This window comes from Rhinolophus sinicus, chromosome 14, assembly GCF_057876585.1.
Source record: "Rhinolophus sinicus isolate RSI-liver-muscle chromosome 14, RSI-T2T, whole genome shotgun sequence".
NCBI lineage: Eukaryota > Metazoa > Chordata > Mammalia > Chiroptera > Rhinolophidae > Rhinolophus > Rhinolophus sinicus.
The window spans coordinates 30800327-30827751 of record NC_142514.1 but is presented as its reverse complement, the minus strand read 5'-3'; the positions used below and the strand labels follow the sequence as shown (position 1 = coordinate 30827751).

Genomic DNA, 27425 nt, shown 5'->3' with positions numbered 1-27425 from the left:
TGGCTCACTCTGCAGTTTGTATCTTAAACTTCATGGAGTTTACCACCTAGTAGGTAGATAAGTATAAATAATTACCAAGCAATTATTACATAAAATAAGACAGTGTACCTCTTTCCAAATATAATTTAATTTTTCCCAGTTGTAGGAATAACACATGCTTACTGTAAAAATCCAAATGTAAAAACCTTATAAAGAATGAAGTAAGAACCACCGGAAACTTCCACTATCTAAATAAAGCTAACTGCTACAAACATTTTGGTAAATATATTCCCAGAAATCTCTTTCCATAAATACATGTGTGAATGTGCATATATAATTTTACTTACACGTGGCCTCAATATATATGCTGTTTGTTCCTGTTTTGTTCACTCAACAATATCTCTACATCTTCTGTGTTAATAAAAACAAAATTGCATCAGTATCCAGTGGATGGATGTTATCATTTATGTAATCCTTAAGTATCCATTAAGTGATGGACATTATTGTTTATATTTTTTCTCCTCTTCATTCAACGAATATTTACTGAGTACCTATTATGTGCCAGGTACTGTCCTAAGTACTAGGGACACAGTGATGAATAAGATAGGCCAGGTCTCTGGCCAAATGAAGCCTACATTCTAGTGGGGGAGACCCACAGTCTGCAAGTAAATAAGCAGATAATTTGAAGGAAGAATGAGTGCTAAGAAGGAATAAGGACATATCTTCTTAGAGAAGGATTGGGTGTCAAGAGAGTAGATGACTTTAAACAAAGTGGTCTGGGAAGGCCTTCCTGCAGAGGTGTCATTTGAACAGAGTCCTGAGACAGTCATGCAAAGGAGGAGGTACAAGCATTCGAGGTAGAGGAAACAGTGAGTACAAAGGCCCTGAGGCCGGAGGGACCTGTCACACTCATGGAACAGCAGGAATGCCAATGTGGCTTGAGGTCAGTGAGGGATAAATAGGCTAAAGTGAAAGTACTGAGATAAGCAGAGAGAAATTGGAGTAGGAGCCAGCAAGTAGGGCCCTGTAGGTCACGGAGTGTGGATTTTACTTTAAGTGCACCCTGAAGTCACTGGAGAGACTGCAGTAGGAAAGACATGATCTGATTTACGTTTTTCAAAGATCATTCTGGCTGCAGTGTGGAGAATGGACTGCTGGGAGGCAACAAGGAGCATGGAGAGACCGGTGAGGAGATGTTTACTTGTCTAGGGAAGAGACGACGACGATACCTTGGACAGTGGTGCTAGAAAGAAGCGACTGGACAAGCACACACTGAGAAGACAGAAAAAGTGGAAAAGGTGAGAAAGAACAATCAAGGAGGTTCCTAGGTTGTGGCTTGAACAGTGGAATAAATGGGGAAGAAAACATGGGAGAGGAACAAGGAACGACATACAGATCCTACACGTGTCAAAACTTGTTTTATACACAAGTATTTTGGTTTGGGGGGGTATACTGTAAATGTTTTCTTAAATTTTCAGTTGTGCATTGCTAATATACAGAATAGAATACAATACATTTTGTGTGTGTTTTGATCGTATATCCTGTCATCTTGCTAAACTTAATTATTAGTTGTTGGAGTTTTCTTACAGATTCTTTGGGATTGTCTATGTAGGCAATCATGTCATCTAATGAGGAGGGTTAGTTTTTCTTCTTCCTTTCCAATCTGTATTCTTTTTTTCTTTTCTTACTGCACTGGCTAGGAGTTTCAGCAGCCGTTCCTGATCTTAGGAGAGTAGTCTTTTACCATTAAGTTTGATGTTTGCTGTTTCTGCAGGTTTTCTGCAGACGCCCTATAGTATCAGGTAGAAGAAATCTCCTTCTAAGTTTGCCGAGAGTTTTTATGAGGAGTAGATGTTGAATTTTGTCAGATGCTTTTTCTTTATCAATTGATATGACCATTAGTTTTTCTTCTGTAGACAGTTAATATGGTAGATTACACTGATTGATTTTTTTTTTAATGTTGAAGCTTCCATTCCCAGGATAAGCCACCATTGGGCACCAAATTTTGGAGGTTTTAGCCATCACTTCGTTGAATATGTCTTTTGTACTGTCCTTTTTCTCTTCTTCTAGGAGTCCAATAACACAGATGATAAACCTTCTGCTATTGTCCCACATGTCACTGAGGCTCCGTTCAACTTCTCAAATCTTTTTTCTTCTGTTGTTCAGATTGGATAGTTTCTATTGCTTTATTTTCAAATTCACTGATTCTTTCCTCTATCATCTCCATTTGTTACTGAGCCCATTCAGTTGAGTTTTTAAAATTTCAGTTACTGTATTTTTTTTTTCTTATATCTCCATTTGATTCTTTATATCTTTTTTTTTTTTTTTTCTAACACTTTCTACCTTTCCATTCATTTAAACAGTGTTTGCTCTTACCTTTGGGAGCAGTTTTATAATAGCTATTTTAAAGTCTTTGTCAGATGATTCTAACATCTGTGTCATCTCAGCATTGATGTCTATTGATCATCATGCAAGTTGAGATTTCCCTGGTTTTTCATATGATTAATTTTGAATTGTACTACACCGGATATTTTAAATATTATGTTAAGAAAACTTAGGTCTTATTTAAATCCAGTGGAGAATGTTGATATTTTTGTTTTATCAGTTAACCAGATTGGAGTTAGGTGGCAAGTTCTGAGCAGCCTTCTGTAGGTTGTGGTTTCAATGACAGTTCCATTTACAAAACCTATTCAGGTGTGTCCTCTGGCGCGCCACCCAGTGTCTAGTCTGGAACTCAGGCTGTGGTCTAGTCCTTAGTTCAGTTCTCAGAGTCTGCTGGTTAGCATCAGATGCACACAGGCACAGCTCAGGGGTTAGCCCGGAAGTTCATAAACAAATTTATGGAGTCACTTTCCTGAGCTCCTCCTCCTGCTTTTCCTGTGCTTTCCAGCTCATTGGGCCTTCCCTTCTCAGTCCTCTAAAAACCAGGGTTTTAGTACCACATTCTGCCACCTGTTTCCTGAACTGTACCCAAATCTGGGGCCACACAGCATGAAGGCAGACAGAGAAAAAAGCAACCAGATTTTACATCACCCTCTTGGGATTCTAGCTCCTTTGATCGGAGAGGAAGGTTTCCCTTCCTCAGTTTTCGGTACCTGAAGGCCTCACTGTGGCCACTGGCACTAGCACCACCACTGCCGTGGGACGGCCTGGGAACTAGAGCACGAAAAAACAGAGGGGAAAAAAACAACCCTTGGGATTTCCCCATCTGTCTGGCTGAGCCTTAGAGCCCCTTTCCCGCCCCACAGCCATAACGAGAGGTCTTCTGGAAATCTCTGTGCCCTGGTGTCCACTGCCAGGTTTGGGGCTGCCTCGAGTCCAGGACATGAGATACCAGAAGAAAAATGAGAAATTCACTGCCAGTGTGGTAGGGCTTTAAATTCTAGTCTTTTCCCCTAATTTATCTGCTGCTATTTATATTTCAAAGTCCTCAAATAGCTGCTAAATGCATTATGTCCAGAACTTTGACTGCATTTAATGACAGATAGACTCATATATCTGCATGTTGTCCACATATCCTGGTAAGTATAAAGCATCCCTTTATGCATGGAATACACCTAGGGAAAGAAATGCCGTCATGGGGTATGTGTATATTCAAATTTAGCTGGATACGTAGTCTTTTCCAAAGTGGTTATAATCAATCTAACCCCAGACCAGTAGAAACTCAGTTTCCACCATACCACACCCTCATGAACACTGGAATATCAAGTTTTTCAAGTTTTGCTATTTTGGTGGCTAAGTAGTGGTATCTCACTGTAATTCTAATTTGCCTTCCCCTAGGTACTAATGCAATCGAACACCTTTTTATAGGTTTACTGGCCATTTGGATTTTCTTTTTCACAAGGTACCTATTCGGGTCTTTTGCTTGTTTCTATACTGGGTTGTTTCTTTATTGCTCTTAATTTTTGTAGTTCTTTATTCTGGAAACAAGCCCTTCGTTGGTTATTTGTGTTATAAATATTTTTTCCCACTCTAGATTGCCTTTCACTCTCTTAATGATGTCTTTTGATGAACAGATGTTCTTATCTTTAATGTAATAAAACTGGTCGATTTTTTCCTATATGAATAAAAACTCTTTCTGACCCCTGTATCTTCAAGTGACCGCTCCTGTCTCAGCATTTCGGTGGGGGACACCTCAACCATACAAGGTATGAGGTAGCAAGATGGCAAAAGAGACAGTATGGGCTCCAGAGCTGGACAGAGATCAGTGGCCCCGGACAGATGACTTCACCTCTTTTAGCATTGGTTTCTTGATCCACAATTAAAGATATACTGTCCTCCCTGCGAGATGTGTGTAAAGCATTTAGCACAGTGCTGGCACATGGTAGGTCCTCAATAAGCAGTGGTGGCTGTGATCATATGCTCTGAACTCATTCCCTTGTCCACACTGCCTGAATCTCATGGCTGCTCTGGGAAACATCAATCTATTGCATTCAAGGATTAATTGTCCTAAGTAGGCCAGCGAAGTCTCCCTGTTATTCAGAGGCAGCATTCACAGTACGAGGACCACCATCTTCAACTGGAAACGCGGGCTTAATGCACAAAGACGCTCTTCTCAAAAGTAAAGTCATTCTGGGGATGCAATGGCAGCAAGCTGAAGAATCAAAGTGCCCTTTCGTTCTGTGTATTGCCAACAGCACAGTCGTGTGGAGCAGGTAGACTGCCTCAGACATGTGAGCCAAGCCCCACTGAGCCTGGGTGATTTTGTGTAAAAAGAGCAGGAGTGTCGATCTGTGTGTCCTGCAATGCAGATACAGGGAAGACGGGAGTGCGTGGGCCGGCCTGAGATTGACACAGTGCACAATAAAGTGCACCTCCTGGAGGAGATGTGTACTTGAGTGCATGGGGTGTGCGTGTCAATGTGCAATGAGGCGCATGTCCTCAGGAGACTGTGATGCCATCAGCAGCCTGGCATTCTGCTGGACAGCCCTGATAGTTATCTACTCCAGGGTACCCAGATCTTGGGGTCTCTCAATGTCCTCTGCCCCACCCTCTGTGACAGAAAACATGCTTTTATAGAAACCTGGACCACTCTGAGTGAAGGAGGACCATCTACTGCAAACTCCTTAGTACACACTTTTAAAGCAACTGACAAAGTCTCCTGGGTGTTGTATCCCACCGCTGCTTCCTAAACCATGAATCCCTAAAAAGCTTCTTGAGACTTTCCCACAATTCTGAGATATTCCATTGCCCGTCCCGATAGACATCCCCACCTCCTTAGGCTCTACTTCAGATGTGGCCACTGTCGAGTGCTGAAAGGATGATAGAAGGGGAGGGAGTGGTACCTGAGCCTAGCGTCTGTCCAGCGGAGTCAAAGGATAGAACCACTGAATCTGCAATACAAGAGGACAAGTTCATTTCTTTCTCTTTCTTACGGTAAAAAGACAAGCCCCCACTATCTCTGCCCAAACCCTCCCCAAGGGAAAGACAACTGGAATGGAACTCAGTTGTATAGACAGCCTCCACAGGTCCATGCCCACCCGTCCACTGGGCACGACGGCCCTGCCAAGCCCAGCTCCTGCCATTGGGAGGAACATCTCAGGGCAGAGACAAGTTCTTCAGAAGCATTTCCTGCCAGGTGGGGGACAAATTTACTTCTGCTTCCTTGTCACAGTGAAAATAAAATTAAAACAAAGCAAAAGAAAACTTCCCCCTTGCATCTAGTTAAAGACACTAACATTTCCCTTTGACTGCTCTTTTTTTCCTACCTATTAATATATACCCAATTGTTTATTGTTTCTTCCCCCACAAAAGGCTTAAAGTGGCCTACAGGAATTTACACTACACATTGGAATAGAAAAATGAAGTCAAAAGGAAAAATGCTATGTAGTCAGGGAAAATGTTAGTACACAAAATGCACGCCATGAGGACATACACAAATGCTATCTAGGTAGAATCAAGGAGGCCTGAGCTCCCAAACAGCCAAAGGAAAAGAACAAAAATGAACAGTTACAAAATTCAGTGCCCACAATGCATGCATTCATTCATTCATCTGCTCAGTAAATATTTATTGGGCTCCTACCATGTGCAAGATACTATACTTTGCAATGCAGCAGAAAACAAAAAATGCATGGTCTCTACCCTCAAGGATCTATCTGCCATCAATCTAGGAGAGAAGAAAAGTTACCAACAACAAATTATTCAACTAAAAACTGATTTAAGTGAAAAAGAAAACAGTTCTGTGAAAGTTTCTATTAGGAACCAGACCTAGTTTGGAAAGGGAGTGGGTGTTGGTTAGGGATGGCTTCCCTAAAGAAGTGACACTTGAATTAACAGCGAAAGGAGACATAAGGGTTAAACCTATCAAGAATGGAATAGGGCATTCCAAGCAGAGAGAATGTCACCTGTGCAGAACTGAAGCAAGATGGAATGGGGTGCTTCAGAGCAACTAAAAGACCCAAATATAAAAGCAAATACTCTACAGTGATCAGAAAGAAGTCTCCCCTGTGGGTCTTCATAAAGGGGGATGCTGCATGATTTGAAGACTACCTTCTACAACATTTCTATAATAAGTGATTGTGAATCTTGGATGGCGGCTTCTTACAACATGAGCCAATACAAATAATGGCATAAAGCTGGTGTATAGTTCAATAAAAGCAATTATAAGGGACACCAAGATAATTTAAGACCCAAGGTAACCTCAGAGACCCCAGACTCAAAAGGGATCACATTCAAAGGCTCACTTACTACAAAAGAATGCCAGTTGGATGGACATAGGACCAGTGTCTACAGCCACACCTGCATCCCAACATTATCCTTCATATCTCAATTTGTACATCATTTTCTCTTATTGCACATGGAAATCCAACACAATAGTTATCATAACTGTAAATAATATGTGTCCCCACGGCTAGACTTACAGCACCATAAAGGCAGACACTATATCTGCTTTTTCCACTGCTATTAATAAATTACCAGCATAAGATCTGGCACTCAATAACTGTTTGCTGTATAATAGTCCTAGAGAAATGAATGGACCACAATTCCTTCAGGCAATCTTTCACATATCTTTTTTTCTTTCTCACAACCAAGTGTTTACGAAGAACTAGGTGGCAGAGAACTAGAGGATACGGTTTTTTATAAGAACCCAAAGGCAGGTATATTCTGCATTGCTAGTTGAGGGCAAATCCATATGCTTTGAAACCTACCAAGTAAAAGGTGGTTTTTTGGTACATCTTTTTACAAAAATGTAGCAGCACAATTAGGACACTTGGCTGAACAGATGGGTGACCGTCGTGTGAGATACAATCAATGTCTAATTTTTACAAATTCTACTTCTTTATCAATGTTTCTCACATGGGTCTCCTCTCAATACTATTGTCCTTTCAGAAGAGAAGCCCTGGTTTCTCTGTTTCTCTTTCTAAGAGCTTTATTGAAGTATAATTTACCGACTATAAAATTCACTCATTTTAACTGTACAATTCAATGATTTTTAGAAAATTTACAGAGCTGTGCAACCATCACCACGTGCAGTTTCAATGCATTTCCATTACACTAAAAAGGTCCCTCGTGCCCATTTACTCTCATGCCTTGTTCCCACCTCCAGCTCTGGGCAACCATTAATTTACTTTCCGTTTCTACAGATTTGCCTTTTCTGGACATCTGCCTATCCTTCTTTGCTGAGACTGTTCTAATAACCCCCTAACCACACCCCTACCTCCAACTTAGCCCACTTCCATCATCCTGTATAAAACTGCTGCACGATTTTTCTAAAAAGTATGCCTGCCTGTGTCTTTGCTCTTGAGAATGCTTCCGTGGCTTGGCATAACGTGTAAGATACAGTCCAAGCTTTGAAATTCAAGGTCTTCACCATTTTGCTTCATTTGCTACCTCTAATATACCTCATGTTCCAGATATGCTAAACTGCTTCTGTTTCCCCAAATAGACAAGCATCTTCATGCCTTCAGACATCAGACATACTGTTCTCTCTGCCTGTTTGCATGATAAAAACTCCCACTTTTCCATTCAGACCCAACTCAATCATCCCCTTTTCTTGAAACCTTCTCGATCAATTCTGTACATTCTCTTCCTTACGCCATCGCTGCACTGCTATTATGGCATTATTATACCACCTTATAACCCTTGTTTACTTCTCTTTTTTCTCTCATTGAACTGCAAGTTCCCTGAGGACAAAGATTGTCTATTCATTTAGAGGCTTTGAGGCCTAGCTCAGTAACTAACTCACACACAGACAGTGGTCAATATGTTTATTAAACAAAGGAATAAACTAGTAAATGTCCTTGCTTTCTTTCAAAGATCTGAGTGATATTTCACAAGTTGGGGGAAATCTATTATGCATATAGATTCTCATTCAATTCAAGTCAACCTTGAACTGTCCTTGTACCAGGAAGTTTCAAAGGTTCAAGCCTGGCCTCATCCTAGGAAGATAAAAGCATTGCCACAAATCAGTGCAGGGGGGAATATGAAAAATGCTCACGGAGCCTTCTAGGTGAGAGAGCACATTCACCTGGAGAAGATTAGGAAAGGCTTTCTGAGGAGCTGGCTGCCCAGATGAACAACAGTAAAAACAGCACCTCAAATTTTTATTGCAGTTGACAATTATTTTTCCAATTGCAATTTACCCTCTTTGTATTCACAAGCTGCCCTAAAATAATCTCTGAAACTTTTCAATCTAAACATAAAGAAAAATGTTAAACGTTAACGAAAGGACTAAAACTTAACTATGACTAAAAGAAAAAAAACTAAATGTTAACAGTGGTTGGCTCTGGAAGAAAGAATTATAAGTGCTGTTTATTCTTTATTTTTGCAAAATTTCTACAGTAAACATGTATTACTTATATCATCAGGAAAAAACAGTTAAAAAAAAGAACTCTCTTCAGCTCCAGGATTTTAACCTAACTCACTGGTATCAATGCAGAAGGGTGGAAGGTTCTTGACCACCTTCATTACTCACTGTACATGCTGTAAAACGGTTCAGCTTTTCCTCTTAGTTACTGAGGTATTCTTATGTTTCATGCCACTTAAATATACCTCAGCTACATCAATTCCTAAAAAGTCCAAGCTTTTTAAAAAATCTTCTCTCCTTCCCACAAATATTACAAGTGCCTATTCTGTGCCAGATACGGCCATACCTCATTTTATTGTGCTTTGATTTATTGCGCTTCATAGATGTTGCATTTTTTTACAAACTGAAGGCAAGACCCTCTACCCACAAAAAGATTACAACGTGCTTTATTGTGATACTCGCTCTACTGTGGTGGTCTGGAACTGAACTCGCAGTAGCTCTGAGGTCTGCCTGTACTTGAGAGAGAGAACCGAGTAAGAGAAGACAGACAAGTTAATAGCCACTTGAAATAAAGATAGTTTGATAAGGGTATGCAAGGGGTTAAGTACCAAACAGATGCAGCCTTACTGGAAAGAAAAGTCCGTGTTTTCGCAAATACTATTTCCCATGGTAATGGCATGCGCCCAAGAGCATGTGTCTTTAAATTGCATAAGATGCAAATCAGAGGGTAGAAATTTCAGGAGGAATTTAGTGACATATTCATGCTTTGTACAAATTTTGATAGCTATTGCTCTGAGCATTAAAGCCATAGACCTGAGAATCAGTTGGACTAATCACTGTTTTTGTTTATTCTAAAGGATGTAGGATCATTTTACAGCATTTTAACAGCTAAAGGGAAAATTCAGTATTCAACAAGTTACTAAGTCTGTTTTGCAAGAAACAGCGAGAATATCCAGACTTCTCCTTCTCAAGATAACACATTTGTCATTTTTATTTCAAGCAGCCCAGGCTCCAGCTGTTTCTGGCTCCCAGGCCAGAGGCAGGCATCTGGTATGCTCTACAAGTGACCGAACAGAATTCCAGACCAAAGTACAACAGGGCATTGCTGCACATGTCTTTGTTCAATGAGGAAACCTAGAATTTACTGGAAATCTTTCATTATGGTCAGATGTTTCCTGTGTCTGGTTTCTGGAGTGGATAAAAGGAATATAAAGGGAGTATGAAGAATGGGGCTCAGTCTTTCCAGCCATTGGAGAGGTTTCCAAAGCTCAAATTATGCAGTGAACATAATTCAGGTACTACCTGTAATGATACACACTCAAAACATATATTCTGCTACCCACCATGTGTAAGTACTAGAGATGTAAGAATTTTTAAAAATTGCTCCCTCAAGTAGCTAACATGTAAAATACAAACACATATAAAGCTAAGCATTCTGTAGTTAACAGTACTGTATTGTATACTTGAAATCTGCTAAGAGAGTAGATCTTAAATGTTCTCACATACACACACAAAAAGGTAACTGTGAGGTGATGGATGTGCTGACTCACCTTATTGTGGTAATCATTTGACAATTTATATGTATATCAAATCATCACATTGCTCTTTGTCAATTATATCACAAATTAAGCTGGGGGGGAGTATAATATTTAGGGATGGAAATAAGAGTAATGAGGGAGATATTTCCTCCCTCTGTTCATTACTTTAAGGTATTTATTAAGCAACTACTACACACCAGACTTATGGACACAACGGTAAGCAAGAGCAAGAATGTTCCTACTCTCAAGGAATTTATATTTTGGTCAGCAAGAGTCAAAAAAACAAGTAAACAAACAAATGAACAAAATAATTTCTGACAGTGACAAATGGTATGAAGAATATTCAACGATGTACTAGTGACCAAGGGTGGAAGTACAGGCAATACTAGATAGGGTGTTTCAGGAAGGTTTCTTCTCTGAGGAGGTGACGTATGGGCTGAAACCTGAAAACAGAAGCCAGCCAAGAAAAGATCCAGGGTAAAAGAATTCCAGGCAGAAGGAAAATTTGGTACATTTAAGGAACAGAGAGAATGCCAGTGTTGCTGGAATACAGACCAGGGAAAACACGAGGAGGGTGGGAGATACGGTCAGAGAGGAAGACAGGAACCAGCTCCATAGGCGGCCTTACGGAGGAGGCCACAACGACACCTGCATTGTATTTCAATAGCAGTGAAAAGTCCCTGCTTAGAACCAAGTCAGTAACATGATCTAATTTATATTTTTAAATATAAACTTTGCTATGTGGGAACTAAATTGACTATTCTGGCAACAGAGCAAAAGGTGGATTAGGGGAGAGAGACTGAAGGCAAGGAGGCTCCTAAGGAGGAGAACACAACATTCTAGGTGAGAAGTGGTGGTAGCCTGAGCCAAGGCACTGGTGACAGGAATAGAGGAAAAGCATAAATGCTAAAACTGTTTAAAAGGGGAAATTGACAGGACTAGTGATTGCTGAGACATGAGAGAGAGATAATGAAGGAGAATTATATCTACATTTTGGGCTTGAGCTAACGGATGTCGACTGTTGCTTGATTGGGAGTGGCATTCATCTAAACAGCATGACTCTGCCCCTCCTCTGGCCACGGACAAGTGGACCATAGATGAGGACCTGACCCAGTGGATGGCACTCCATAAACTGATGATCCATCTATGAGGCAGATAGGTTCCACCTTTTAGAGACTTGAACTGGGAAGTACCAAGAGTTGGGGCCATTGAGAGGAGACACAAAAAGACAGAGAAAGAAGAGTAGAAACCAGGAGGCTATGGGACGGACTTGATGCCGGACCCTGAAGCCCACCTTACTGGCAGAGCGTCAGACTAAAGAGCAACAACCCTGCTATTGAGGGCAACAAGACACCTTAGGCAGCTGCCTTAGATCCAGAACGTTCTTCCAGTGCCAGTCTCTGTGGCAGCCAGCTATACCATGCATCATCTTTCCACGAGACCTTAGGGTTTAGCTTTTCCTCAGTTCCCTGAGGCTTGACCTATAATTGCGATTCTCCTTTTATGTCTCTTGTTATCTTGGAGCTGTCTGTGGTCTGAGTGGGCTCACCTCCACCGCCTTCCAGTCCTCATGCTTTAATGCCCTGGAGCACTCTCTGCTTTCCTGACGACTGGGTGGGAAGGTGGGCCTGACGGCAGGTTGGACCTGCTCCAAGCACAACTCACCCCACAGAGCCTGAATCTCAGAAGAAATATTAATAGAAGGCCCTACTTGGACCTTGGGTCTCATCTGTGTTTTCCAATCTGGCTTTATAAACAAGCTCTCATCTTTGGGGGTTTATTAGTGCCCATAGGGTTACCTGTGTCTTGTTCTACTTCTTCCATTGCTTAGATCCTAGGGAGTGGGGGGTAGGGAATCTAACCTCTAGTCTTAGCTCCTCAATTTCTTCCCTCCTAACCCCAATCCCACACAAATAAAACCTGAGTAATGAGATTCCTGAAGACGCACAGACAAAAGTCTGAGGACACAAAATAAAACAAAACCATTAATTTAGGGGAATGTGGTATACAGAAGAAAATCAGTGAAACAATCAGAGAGGAGTAGCAGGACAGAAGAAGCCAAATGAGGTGAGAATTGGTGACAAAAAGGAACATTCAAATGTGGCAAAGGGGTGGAAGAAGCCGATGGATGAAAAGACATGACAGAATTATTCACTAGGAGGGCACGTGTAACTTTAGTGTGAACAATTTCTGTACAATGATCAGATTGTGGGGACTCAGCTGTGAACGAGTTAAGTGAATGCTGTTGATATAGGAGACTTAGTTCAAGAAGTTTTTTCTTAGATTTATCTCATTAATTTGACTTACCAAACATATATATAGTTTTTACTAAGCTCAAGAGACTGTATGAAAAGATTAGGCATGGTCCCCGACATGAAAGAGTTCATGAACTGTTAGGAGGAGAATAGAGAGATACGAGTAACTATATTACAAGCCTCTAGAGAAGTTGTTCTAGTTCAGATGCAAGAGGCAGACTTTTCACTGGGAGAACTTGGGAAGACATGGAGGAGAGAGTGTATGAGCTGGTATGAGATCACCTTATAGGACAGGGTGTGCTGGTAGGATGGGAACAGCTAAAGGAAGGCAATGAAGCATGTAAAGTGAGGGGTGTGGGATTTCAGGAAGGTAAAATCATATGCAATAGGAATTTTTTCAGAAGGTAAAAATGCATGTGACTAAAAGGGAACTAGTCAATACAATCTGTTTAGACCTTCAAAAAAGGCTTTGACACATCAAAGATTATTTTTAAAAAGTGAGTCACCATGAAATTGAGGAAGAAACTGCTATGTCATCCAGGAGACAAAAGGCACTTGGCTGAGGATCAGGGACAGGACAGCCCCTAGGGCATCAGCACCCACAGGAAGACCAGGAAGTCTGGGAAGAGCTAGAATTCTACTAGCTGCTGCCCTCTAGGAGGTGGGGGAATGGAGGACGGGAAGCACTGCTTACAAATACCTGTGTGTGCAACAGAAGCAGCTGGAAGGAAAACAGAAATAGGCATGTCAGGTGAAAGTGAAAGTGAAATGGTAGGATGAGGTTTGGAACTTCAGGGGTACCAGAAAGTTTTAGTACTGGTACCCTAGAAATAGGAAAGGGCTGAATTTGGTGCAGGAACCATAGTTGGCTGAACACTGATTTAGGTTACACACATACTTCTGATCCCTTCCAAATCCCTTAAATGACAGAAAAGATTGTCTGTTTGTTGTAAAGCTGAAATACATTAGAACAAAGAAAACAGGAGAGGAAACATCACAACAAAAGTCTGGAAGCTGGAACTAACTCAGCAAACCCAAGAAAGCTGAATCGCATACTAGTAATGGGGAAAGCTGAAATGTAACCTGAAATACACTATAGAACTCCCTAAAGACTCAATTGCAGGCAGCACCAGGTACCATTGCTAGTAGGAGAGAAGACGGTACTGTAATAAAAACAAGACACCCCACTCTTAGGTATGAGCTGACAGCCAAGATCACAAGGCATTATAGGAAAGTATCTAAAGTAAAGACAGAGACCAAAACAAATTAAAAAATACATGTAATGTGGAAAAACAAAAAATACATATGGAGGTGAAAACTTAGAAAAAAAATCATTAAAATCCTCGGAAAGAAGATATTTTATTCATGAAACAGGTAAAAGATGCCATCGTTTTTAAAAAAAGTATATTTAATGAACAAAAAATAACTCAGAAATTAAAAACGTGATAGCAGAAATAAAAAGGAATGGAAAATAAGTAGAGGAAATCTCAGAATATAGAGCAAAAGACAAAGATGAAAATGGGAGGGAAAGATTTTTTAAATATTAGGAGCATTAGGACCCTTGTAGGAGACATGGTATCTATATACGGGAGTTCTAGGAAGAGAAACTAAGAAAGAAATGGAAGGGAGAAAATATTTAGAGAAATAATTCAATACAATTTCTCCATAACTAAAGGACTTGAGTTTTTTAGCTTGAAATGGCCTTCTGCGTGTACCACTCAATACAAAAATAGCCCTCCACTAAGGTACATGGTCATGAAATTTCAGAACATCCAAATTTCCAGAGAGAACAATAAGAAACAGGTTTTATACAAAATAGTAAAATATCAAAATGGCATAAGATCCCTCAACAGGAACACTGAAAGCCTAGAATACAAGGAGGCAATGTCTTCAAAATACTGAGCGAAAATAATTTCCAATCAAGAATTCTATATCTAGCCAGACTATCAATTAAGTATGAGATTATAATGAAGACATTTCATACAGGAAAGATCTCAAAAATTTACCTCTATGCATCCTTTCTCAGGAAATTAGTAGAGGATGTGTTTAACTAAATGAAGAAGAGGATGGAAAAATCATGGAATCCAAGAAATGAGATATAGTACAAAAAGAGGATGGTGAAGGGAGACTTGAAGATCATAGCTGGGCAACAAGGGATAGAGAGCAAAAAGTCCAGAGTAGCGCATGTCAGAAGGCTCCTCGAGCGATTTATTCAAGAAAATGAAACTACAGACTACCTAATGTGTTTGAACATATGGAGAAAAGAGTTATACAACTGAAAATGAGATTAGGGTTGTGTAGTGATAAGTACATAGAAAACCAAGCAAAACAGAAAGCAAGATTATATTGACTTCAGAAAAACAAAATGTGCAGTGAAAAAACAGTAATCATGGTATCTATAAGTAGCATTTTCACGGTCATAATATACAGACTGACTGTTGTTCTAATTATTAGGAGAACGGAAGGATGGACTTCATATCTATGGTGAAGGGTCGTGAGTGTGATAGAGTACTAAATCTTCATCTTCCACTGTATAAAGTCAATAGATAATACTCAAAGTAGAAATATCAAGAACTGGCAATATATGTTATTTAGAGATTTGTAGGTAAATATCATAAGTTTAGAGAGTTGAAAATGGATGCCTATTGGAGGTAGAAAATTGAGTCATGGTGATAATGGGAGAGTGCTTTTTTGTCGTTCATTTTTGTTGATAACAAGCCTTGCAGAATTGTCTCTTTGAACTATGCACATGTATAACTTTAAGAAGAACAAACACAAAATTGTCTTGTATAAGACTACACAGCCTACAGTGGTAGGGCCAGCGCTTCAAATCTAGTTGACCTGGTTCCCTAACCTATATATCATATATCTACCAATAGGGCCAACAAAGAGTCTATTAAAAACCTCCTAGATGTCTCACATTTGATCATATCCTACTTAATGCCTTATTAATACTGCCTCACATTATTTTGTGATTGTTTTACTTATCTAAGTATGAGCCATCAAAAATAATTAGTCTAGAATAAAAGATAAATTAAAAGACAAAACAACCAAATGTGTAGACTTTGTTTGGATCCAAAGTAAAAAACCAACTGCAGAAAGGCCTATTTAAGAGCATTAGGGACATTTGAATATGGAATAGGTATTAGAAAATATTAAGGAATTATAGTTAACGTGAGAAAATAACATGATGGCCAAATTTTTAAAAGTTCTTATCTGTTAGAGATGCATACTGAAGTTTACAGTAAAATGACATGTCTGGGATTTGCTTTAAATTCCAATATAGTTTTTAAAATCCAAATAATAGAAAAGATATGAATCTCTATGAAAGCAAGGCCTGCATTATTCACATGTGCCTTGGACAGGATGAGACTCTTAAGTCATTTGCCATATGACATTCTTTCCTTCATCTGGGAAAAAGATGTACTTGATAGGCTATAATTAAAAGAGCATGCTATCATTCCATTCTCAAGAGATAACTTTGTTAAAACAAAGGGAGGGAACAAAATAAAAAGTTGCTCAACAAAATTTTAATATTTTGTCATGAGAAATTTTATATACCAAAATTTTATATTTTGTCATAAGAAATATTACTTTGTAATATTTCCATTTTTTAAAAAAGAGGATAAACACCTCTCAGTACCCGTAGTAGAAAGGAAAAGTTGTAAGAGGTTGTCATCACTGTCATTCATCTTAAGAAGAAAGAGTGGAAGGCAAGGGGAGAAACGGAGTACATTCCTGGTAGAAATGTAAAATAGTGAAGCAGCTGGAAAACAGCCTGGACGTTCCTCAATAGGTTAAATATAGACTTAACCATATGATTCAGCAATTCTACTGCTAGGTATATGTGCTCAAGTGACATGAAAATTTTATGTCCACACAAAACATGAATGTTTATAGCAGTTTATCCATAATAGCCAAAAAATGGAAGTAACCTAAATGTCCATTAACTGATGAATGGATAAATAAAATGTATATTATTTCATCACAAAAGGAATAAAGTATTGATACATGCTTCAACATGGATGAATCTTGAAACATTATGCAAAAAGAAAAGCCAGTCACAAAAGGTCACATATTATTAGGTTGGTGCAAAAGTAACTGCAGTTTTGCAATTTTTTTTTTTAATTGGGGAATGTTGGGGAACAGTGTGTTTTTCCAGGATGTCAAGTCATTTTTTCAATCTAGCTGTGGGGGGCGCAGCTCAGCTCCAAGTCAAGTCGTTTTTTTTCAATCTAGTTGTGGAGGGTGCAGCTCACCGGCCCATGTGGGAATCAAACCGGCGACCTTGGTGTTATGAGCACCGCACTCCAACCACTGAGCCAACCAGCCACCCATTGGCGGCTCAGCTCCAAGCTCAAGCCGTTGTTTTCAATCTAGTTGTGGAAGGCGTAGTACACTGGCTCATGTGGGAATCGAATCGGCAACCTTGTTGTTAAGAGCTTGCACTCTAATCAACTAAGCAATCCGGCCACCCCAAGTTTTTGCAATTATTTCTAACATTTTAAACCACAATTACTTTTGCACCAATCTAATATATAATTCCCTTTATATAAAATGTCCAGAATAGCAAATCTATAGTGATGGAAAGATTAGTAGCTGCCTAGGGTTAGGGGTGGTTGGTGGAAAATGGAGTATGACTAAAATTGGGTACAGAGTTTCTTTCTGGGGTAATGAAAACGTTCTAAAATTAATTGTGGTGATGTTTACACACTCTGTGAATATACTAGAAATCAATGAATTGTATACTTTCAATGGGTCAATTGTACAGTATGCAAATTACATTTTAAGAAAGCTGTTACCTTCACAGAAATAGAACAATTATAAATTTGTATGGAACCACAAAAGACCCCAAAGAGCCAAAGCAATCTTAAGAAAGAAGAACAAAGCTGGAGGCATCATGCTCCCTAATTCCAAACTATATTACAAAGCTTAGTAATCAAAACAGTATGGTATTAAAACACTAATTTGAAAATATATATGCACCCCTATGTTCACTGCAGCATTATTTACAATAGCCAAGATATGGAAGCAAAAGAAGTGTCCATCAATAGACAACTGGATAAAGAAGATGTGGTACATATATACAATGGAATATTACTCAGCTATAAAAAAGAATGAAACCTTATCATTTGCAACAACATGGATGGACCTGGAAGGTATTATGCTAAGTGAAATACGTCAGATGGAGAAAGACAAACACCATATGATCTCATTTATATGTGGAATATAAACAACAAATTAAATGAACAAACAAAAGCAGACTCCTAGATGCTGGGGTAACATCACTAATCATCAGGGGAATGCAAATCAAAATCACAACGAGGTATCAATTCACAACTGTTAGAATGGCTATCATCAAAAAGACAAGAAATAACAAGTATTGGTGAGGATGTGGAAAAAAGGGAATTCCTGTGCACTGTTGATGGGAATGTAAATTGGTGCAGCCACTATGGAAAATAGTAGGCATTTTCCTCAAAAAATTAAAACTAGAACTACCAAATGATCCACCAATTCCACTTCTAGGTATTTACCCAAAGAAAATAAAAACACTGACTCGAAAAGATATATGCAACCCCATGTTCACTGCTGCATTAGTTACAATAGCCAAGATATGAAAACAACCTAAGTGCCCATTGATGAATGAATGGACAAAAATGTGACATACATAGTGGAATATTATTCAGCCATAAAAAAGAATTAAACCTTTCCATTTGTGACAACATGGATGGACCTCGAGGGCATTATGCTATGTGAAATGAGAAAGACAAATACCATATATTCTCAGTTATATGTGGGATCTTTAAAAAAAATAAAAATTAATTTAAAAACAAGCTCACAGATACAGAGAACAGAACTCTGAAGGCTGCCGGTTTGATTCCCACATGGGCCAGTGGGCTCTCAACCACAAGGTTGCTGGTTTGACTCCGCAAGGGATGGTGGGCTGCGCCCCCTGCAACTAGCAACGGCAACTGGACCGGGAGCTGAGCTGCGCCCTCCACAACTAAGATTGAAAGGACAACAACTTGACTTGGAAAAAAGTCCTGGATGTACACACTGTTCCCCAATAAAGTCCTGTTCCCTTTCCCCAATAAAATCTTTAAAAAAACACACACAAAAACAACAACTAGACTTATTGTGATCATTTTGCAATATGTACAAATATCAAATCATTATGTTGTACACCTGAAACTAATATAATGTTATATGTCAATTATACCTCAATGAAATAAATACATGAAAATAGAAAGGAGGGGGAAAAAGCTGTTACCTTAAAAAAAAGAAAGAAAGGAGTGGAAGGCTGCTCACCTCACCTCTAGGAAACATGGCCCCTGTGGTCATGGAGGCTGATCATGGACAAATCTCCTTTGCCTGCGTCCCTTGCAAAACAGAGAACTTTACTGTTTGGATTTTCTTTCTTTCTTTTTTTTTTTTTAATGAAAGCAAGAAAGAAACCTCACCAGTGGAGTGCTAAGAAATCAGTGAATGTAAGTAATAATTATTAATATTACATTGAGGAGAAAATAAAAAGGACATGGGTTTTAAAAACCTCTTTTGGTTCCTTAGAATTCTGAATCTTTTATTCAGTAACTTACTTTTTATTTTAATTTCTGGTGGACAAGGAGTTTCATCTAATCTTTGACTCAGACATCTCTGGTACCTGTACTTCTGTGCCCCCTCAAGCAGATGTTGCAAACTGGAGGCTCACAGATGTTTTATGACTAGCCCCCAAAGTGTATGAAAAATTTTGAATTTTTAACATTTATAAGTCAGGAGATTTCACATACAAATCTAGATTTCCAGCTTTTCTCGAAAATAGGCAAATTCTGGCAGTAGAGAAGAGTGCTTCTTTTATTCAACAAGGATAAGAATTATCTTTCTAAATTGATATCCAAAGTACTCAGGAATGTTAGCCAGTTCTCTAAAATGACGGAAGAGAATGTAAAAGAATCAGGCAGACAGACACTGGGTGTAATCAGAGGCAGAGGATGGAGATGTGGGAGTAAACAAACATCAGAGCTATGTTTTGAGGTAACATCTCTGGGTGGGATAGTCTTCCTACTACTCCCTCTCACAGAACCTCTGTCTCTTCTTGGAGCACTTACCACAGATGGAACGGAATACTTCTTGTGTTTAATGTTGGTTTCCCCATCTAGACTAAAAACTCCAGGATGTCAGATACAGTCTTTTTCACAATACTCTTCATTTAGACAGTACCTGACACAGCAGACACTCAAACAATATTGTTGAATGATAAATTAATAAATGAATGAACACATGATGTGGAAAGGGATCAGGAAACAGGTAATCTTTAGGAAACAAAAATCCTACCACTCCCTTTTTCACTGTAAAAGAAAGGATCAAATGAACTGGTATAGAGTTACTAGAGATATTTAGAAGTCTGTAGTTTGGAATATCCTCAGCATGCTTGGTTCCACCTCTCGCAAAGAGATGATTAATTTATTGCTTTGTACAGGGTTTTCCCATACTTAGTCTTTACCACTCTAGTCCTTTTTCTGGCCCCTATCCTAAAAACTCCATTTCATGACCAGCAATGCAAAGGTCCTGAATCTGCCAAAGAAGGGAGCCTGCTCAGTGGCTCAGTAACACATGCATATATATAGTGAAGTGTGGCGTTCTGGAAACACCCACTGCACAACTCTCCACAGAGAATGGGACAGAAAACAGCTTTGATTTTTATTAAAGTATATTATAAGGTATCCAGTTCCATTTGCTCAGTAAAACTAGAATGAAAATATCAAAAGGAAAAAAAGTTAGAACTAGAATCAAAACTACTAACATTGTTTTATATAAGAATAACAAGGATTCAATATTGTCATATACAGTCCATATTAAAATTTACCTAATTGCTCTCCAAATGTCTTTTATGTCTTTTCCTCCCTCACATCTGGGTTCCAATCAAAGTTCACCATTACAGTTGGCTATTTTGTCGCTTTAGCCTCTTTCAGTTAGGGACAGCCTACCTCTTCCATCTTGTTTACTCATGACACTAACTTTTTTTTAAGAGTCTAGGTCAAGCTCAGGGATGATGTAGATGCCTGATCACTGCACTGTACACCTGCAGCTGAAGCTGAACAATAATGAATGTCAACTACAATTTTATATATATATATATATATATATATATATATATATATATATATATATATATATATATATAAAGAAGTGGAGTACAGCATTAGGAATAGAGACAGTGGAAATATAATGGCTGTATGCGATGTCAGAGGGGTAATAGACGGAGAGAAGGGGGTTATCACTGTGTGAGGGATATAAATGATAAACGTCTAACTATTACATTGTTTTGTACACCTGAAACTAATTAAAAAAAAAAAGAGTCCAGGTCAGCTGGTTTGTATTTGTCCGATTATTTCCTCATGATTAGATTTAAGTTAAAACTTTTGGCACAAACACTCTGTAAGTGATTAGTATTTCTTATTGCATCACCCCAGAAGGCATATGTCACACGATCACATTGATGTTAAATTTGACCATTTGGTTAAGGTGTTGACCCTCAGAACATTTTTTCCCCTTGTGATTAATAAGTTAATAATTAAGTATTAACACAACAATTTTAAGTTAATTTTCTTAGTGTGATAATGGTACTGTGGCTATGCAGGAGAATATCCTTGTTTTCAGGAGATGCAAGCTCAGATATTTATGAGAAAGTGTTAAAAACTCTGCAACTTACTTTCAAATAAAGGAATACCATGAACAACTCTATGCCCACAAATCTGATAACGTAGATGAAATGGACCGATTCCTTGAAAGACACAATTTGCCAAAACTCACACAAGAAGAAACTGACAATCTAACTAGGCCTAGATCTATTAAAGATATTGAATCAGTAATACATCACCTTAGAAAACAGAAAGCATTAGGACCAGATGGGTTCACTGGTGAATTCTACCAAACATTTAAGGACGAAATTGAACCACTTCTCTACAATCTCTTTCAAAAGGTAGAAGCAGAGGAAATGTTTCCCAATTCATTCTATCAGGTCATCATTACCCTAATACCAAAATTCTACAAAGCTATTACAAGAAAAGAAAACTGCAGATCAGTGTCTCTCATGAACATAGATATATAAAAATCCTCAACAAAATATTAGCAAATTGGATCCAGCAATGTATAAAAAGAATTATACACCGCAACTAGGTGGGTGTATTACAGGTATGCAAGGCTGGTTCAACACCTGAAAATCAATTCATGTAATCCATCACATCAAGCAGCTAACGAATACAATTACATGGTCATATCACAGATGCAGAAAAAGCATTTGACACACACCAACACCCAGTCAGGATTAAAAAAAAACCAAACAAAAAAAAAAAACCCCTCAGTAAACTAAGAGAAGAACTTCCTAAACTTGATAAAGAATTATATACAAAAACACCTACTGCTAAGATTACATAATTTCAAGACACTAGAAGCTTTCCCACTAAGATCAAGAACAAAGCAAAGCTGTCCCCTCTCACCACTCCTTTTAACATTCTACTGGAATTCCTAGCTAGTGCAATGAAACAAGAAAAGGAAATAAAAGGTATACTGATAGGTAAGGAAGAAATAAAACTCTCTTTGTTTGCAGATGACATGCAAAAATCTCCTGGAACTAATAAGCAATTATAGCAAGATTGCAGGATACAAAGTTAGTATACACAAATCAATCGCTTTCCTATAAACCAGCATTGAACAAGTGGAATTTGAAATTTAAAACACAATATCATTTACATTAGTATCCCCCCAAAATGAAATACTTAGGTATAAATCTACCAAAAAATGTACAAGCTCCATATGAGCAAAACTCTATAATGAACAAAATCAAAGAACTAAAGAAATGGAGAGATATTCCATGTTCATGGATAGGGACACTCAATATTGTCAAAATGTCAGTTCTTCCCAACTTGATCTATAGATTCAAGGCAATCCCAATAAAGATCCCAGCAAGTTATTTCGTGGATACCAAGAAACCGATTCTAATGTTTATATGGAGAGGCAAAAGACCCAGAATAGCCAACACAACATTGTAGAAGAATAACAAAGTTGGAGGACTAGCATTACCTGACTTCAAGACTTACTCTAAAGCTACAGTAACCAAGCTATTGTAGTATTGGTAAAAGAATAGAAAAACAGATCTGTAGAACAGAACAGAGAGCCCAGAAATCGACTCACATAAATACAGTCAACTGATCTTTGTCAAAGGAGCAAATGTAATACTATGGAGAAAAAGATAGTTTTTTCAACCAGTGGTGCTGGAACAACTGGATACCCAAATGTGAAAGACAAAAACCAAAAACTGAAAACTGAAAATGGATCGCAGACCTAAATGGAAAACACAAAACTGTAACATTTTTAGAAGATGGAGGAGAAAACCTAGATGACCTTGGGCTTGACAGTGACTTTTTAGATATAACACCACAGGCACAATCCATGGAATAAAGAATTGAAAAACTGAGTTTCATCAAAATTAAAAACTTTTGTTCTATAAAGAGAATGAAAAGACAAGCCACAGTATGAGGGAAAACATTTGTGAAAGATATATCTGATGCAGAGCTATTATCCAAAATATACAAAGAACTCTTAAACTCAACAATAAGAACAAAGACAACCCAATTTTAAAAATGGGCTAAAGACCTTAACAGACTCACCAAACAAGATATACAGATGGCAAATAGCATATAAAAAGATGCTGCATATCATAGGTCAACAGGGATAGTAAATTAAAACAACAATGCAATACTACTATATACTTATTAAAATGGCCAAAATCTGTAACACTGACAACACTAACTGCTGACAAGGGTGTGGAGCAACAAGAACTCTCATTCATTGCTGGTGGGAAGGAAGAATGGTTCAGCCACAATGGAAGACAGTTTGGCAGCTTCTTACAAAACTAAATATACTCTTACCACACAATCCAGCAATTGCATTCCTTGGTGTTTTCCCAAAGAAACTGAAAACGTATGTCCACACAAAAACCCACATAGGGATGTTTATGGCAGCTTTATTCATAACTGCCAAAATTTGGAAGCAACCAAGATAAGATGTCCTTTAGTAAGTGAATGAATAAATAAACTGTGGTACCTCCAGACAATGAAATATTATTCAGAGCTAAAAAGAAATGAGCTATCAAATCATGAAAAGACATGAGGAAACTTGTATATTGCTAAGTGAAAGAGGCCAATCTGAAAATGCTACGTACTATATGATTCCAATATACGACATTCTGGAAAAGACAAAACTATGGAGATAATAAAAAGATCAGTGGTTCCAGGGGCTAAGGGGGAAGGAACTGATGAACAGGTGGAGAACAGAAGATTTTTAGGGCAGTGAAACTATTCTGTATGATCCTATAATGGTAGCTACATGTCATTACACATTTATCCAAAGCCATTGAATGTAGAACACCAAGAGTAAACCCTAATGTCATTACGGACTTTGGTTGATAATGATGGATCAGTGTAGGCTCATCAACTATAACAAATGTACAACTCTGGATGCTGATAATGGGGGACGCTATGCATGTGTGGGGGCAGAGGGTTTATGGGACATCTCTGTACTTTCCCCTCAGTTTTGCTGTGAACCTAAAATTTCTCTAAAAAAAATAAAGTTTTAAAAATAAAAACTCTACAACTTACTTTCAAATAGTACAGAAAAATGTGTGTCTTTCTATCTGCTTGCCTAGATAGATAGATAGATAGATAGATAGATAGATAGATAGATAGATAGATAGATAGATAGACAGACATAAATAGATAGAATAAATGTGGCAAAATATTACAATGTTACTGGGAAATCTAGTTGAAAGAACTCTGACAGTCATTGTATTACTCTTTCAACTTTTCCACTGGTTTGTAATTTTTCCAAAGCAAAAAGTTGAAGTGAAACCAATAAATAAAAAGGATTAATAATGGGTCAGAACTGAAGCCCTGAGACCAGATCATGTAGCAACCTCAGTGGAACACTGAGATGCCAAGGCTTGAGTCAAAATCTCTCCACTCTTTGGGGAAAAAAGAATTAAAAAAAAAAAAATAATCACAGGTAGGATGCCAACCAGGATCCAAAAATAGCCATTAGAGTTAGAGTAGATGTGGATCTATAAGCTGAGGTAACTGAGAAGGCATTAACCTACTGTTAGGACACTCAAACCCCTTCAATCTTCTTCTTTTCTCACTTCCATTTTTCTACTTATGAAAGCATTCAGAACCTAATGAAAAAATTCATTAATATAGTGATTTTCAAAAAAGTTTAAAAAGCAAAGGCAGTATTAGCCAAAAGAGAAAAAATATTTCCCCATTTTTTCGATTTATTGAACAACTGTACTAAATGAAAATAAAAACCTTGTTTTAAAAAACCATACGGAAAAAAAAAACCCCATGTAGGATAGGAAAGAGCACAGAGAACGTAGAAGAAAAGAATAAGATGTGAGCAATCAGTTCATAAAGGAAAGTCAATTCTGTCACAAGAGCTCTGGATTTCAAGAAATCTGTACAGCATTAGAAAAAGCACATACATACAACAGGATAAAAAAACTGGGCTGCTTCTGCGAGACCTGTTCAGTTTCAAGTCAGCAGACTTCTAATAATCCCTCTTTTCTTATTTTTCCTTTTAACTTCCATGTTACTGGAGGAGAGAAAAATGATGTCCAAATCCAAGAGCACACATCTTTGAAACTAACAATCTTCTGTAAAACAAGTGTTCATTTGTTAAAGAAATTTATTTTCCTGAATTAATCGTATAATCATCAAAACTATAAGCAGCATAGCCTTGATGGTAAAATACTACACACATACACAAAACACACATCCATGAAAAATGGCCTGGAAAGCTACACACCAAACCTTAAGAATGAGATTATGTGATGGATAACTTTGTTATTCTGTATCCTTGTTTGTTGAAATTATTTAAATGAGCATACACTCATGTTTAAAATGTGTGGCTAAAGCCCTGTGTCTTATAATTTCAGACTATTAAGGCTATAACATAAGTTACACAATTAAACACTTTAAAAAATATATGATACCTATACATCAATGTGATTAATTATACACAACAAGGAAAAAGCTAGACATAGGAAAAAGTTCAGGGGAAAACAAAATGAAAATTACCTCGGATTGCCTCTGAACTGTAGGTGTTTATTCTAAAATGAGTCATTATTCTAATAATGGCTCAAAGTTTTATTAAAAACTATTTTAATTTCTTAGTTCTGGTCTAATTTTTAGGTCATCGAGTCAAAAGTGGTTTCCAAAAACACCACCCAACAGTCTCACTTATTTAAATAAAAATCATGATTTCCAAGAGTCTGTTTTGTAGAACATGGAAAAGAGGTCTCTAATTCTTGTGTCCTACGGAGTCAATCTATTTATTGCATACATATTCAATCACTCATTTTGGATATAAATTAATACAGAATTTCTATGTACATATAAGTAAGTCAGCATGTTTACTGCCCAAACGGAAAGAACAAGGAAAAAGTGGAAGATAGAAATGTCAGGGAGAGGAAGGTAACTGATGGTGAGAGACAACTGATAAAGGACAAAAGAATTCCCTTGAACTTGACAACTAGAAATAACTGGAACAGTGAAGATCTGATTAATGCAGATAAGGATGCAAAGCACTGCAATGTGATGATAGCTGTCTTTGTTACTGTGGCAGATGGGGCTGCAAAGACGGTGGGAGATCAGAGCATGAAGGGCTGTGTTACCATGAGAGGAAGTTTTGGACACTTCCTGCTAGAGAGCAGAGCTCAGAGCTTCCTTTTGGCTCAGAGATTGAACTTCGTTTGATTTAATATCCCAGGCACTTGGCAAAGTATCTGGCCTGCAGAAATAGGTGCTAAACGGAATAATTTTTTCACCCTTCTAAGCAATGAGAAGCAAGGCAAGATTTTGTCAGATGCTTTGTTTTTAGTATTAACAGTCAGTAATGGTCCAAGTAACTTCCATCCCTATTCTCACTTCCAGTATACCTTCCTTTTCTCCAATAAATGTTGTCTTTGAACGGGACATTGCCCTTCAGTATGTTTTTGTCATCAGTAGAAGTCATAATGCAGTTACACCTCCCTCCTTGTGTCAGTATTTTTAAATAAATCTGTTGTTTGTGTTACTCTTTGCATACAGCTAAGGACTCCGCCTGTCTCTATGGAGAAAGAGGTCTCCTATCTCTCTCCTTTCCTCCCACTCTCTCCATCCCTCTCCCTCTTTCCTTTCCTTCCCCTCCCCCTCCTCTCCTGTCTCTTACAGTCTTTTTTTTTTTTTTTTTTTTTAACTTTTATTTTTTAAGTGTGTTTTTCCAGGACCCATCAGCTCCAAGTCAAGTAGTTGTTTCAATCTAGTTGTGGAGGGTGCAGCTCACAGTGGCCCATGTGGGGACTGAACCAGCAACCCTGGTGTTAAGAGCACCGCCACTATAGTCTTACTCAGATTCTAACCATAGAATATTCTGTGTTACCCAAACCACACTTCTAGGACCCCAACATATTTTCATTTCAAAAATCATTTGATTATGTGCTTTCAAGTCACAGCTTATGTGAAATTTGCTTCTTCATCTATAAAATTAGAAAAGACCATTTGCTGGACTTCATTCTACTTCAAAGACCTGCTATATGGATAAAAATGAGTTAAAAAATATAGTAGGTACAACATATTCTTAATACCTAAATACAGCCTGAACCAGTATTTAACAATGAGAATGAATTTATGCAAATATTTCATTTTTCTCATGCATATACATATGAATTAAGTAAAATATGTGAAAGCACCTAGTCCAGAGCTTTCAGAGTAGGAACTGAATAAATGTCAGACCCTTTTTGTTTGCTCCATCTCCTTCCTACTTTCCCATTGCACATTAATCTACAAAAGGAATGAATACAAGAACCCAAGTCATGGC

General features: G+C 38.1%; 1 protein-coding gene across 7 annotated transcripts in view; it reads right to left on the bottom strand.

Moving 5' to 3' along the window:
* ST3GAL3 (ST3 beta-galactoside alpha-2,3-sialyltransferase 3) overlaps positions 1-27425 on the bottom strand; it is a 177995-nt gene that overhangs the window by 105022 nt on the left and 45548 nt on the right. For 4 of the 7 annotated variants that reach the window (XM_019751096.3, XM_074334584.2, XM_019751094.3 and 1 more), the window contains one exon: positions 5265-5312. The exons of the other annotated variants lie outside the window; for them this stretch is intronic. In XM_019751096.3, the coding sequence (XP_019606655.1) occupies positions 5265-5312 (48 nt within the window). The remainder of the gene's footprint in view (positions 1-5264; positions 5313-27425) is intronic. 7 annotated transcript variants of the gene reach the window in all.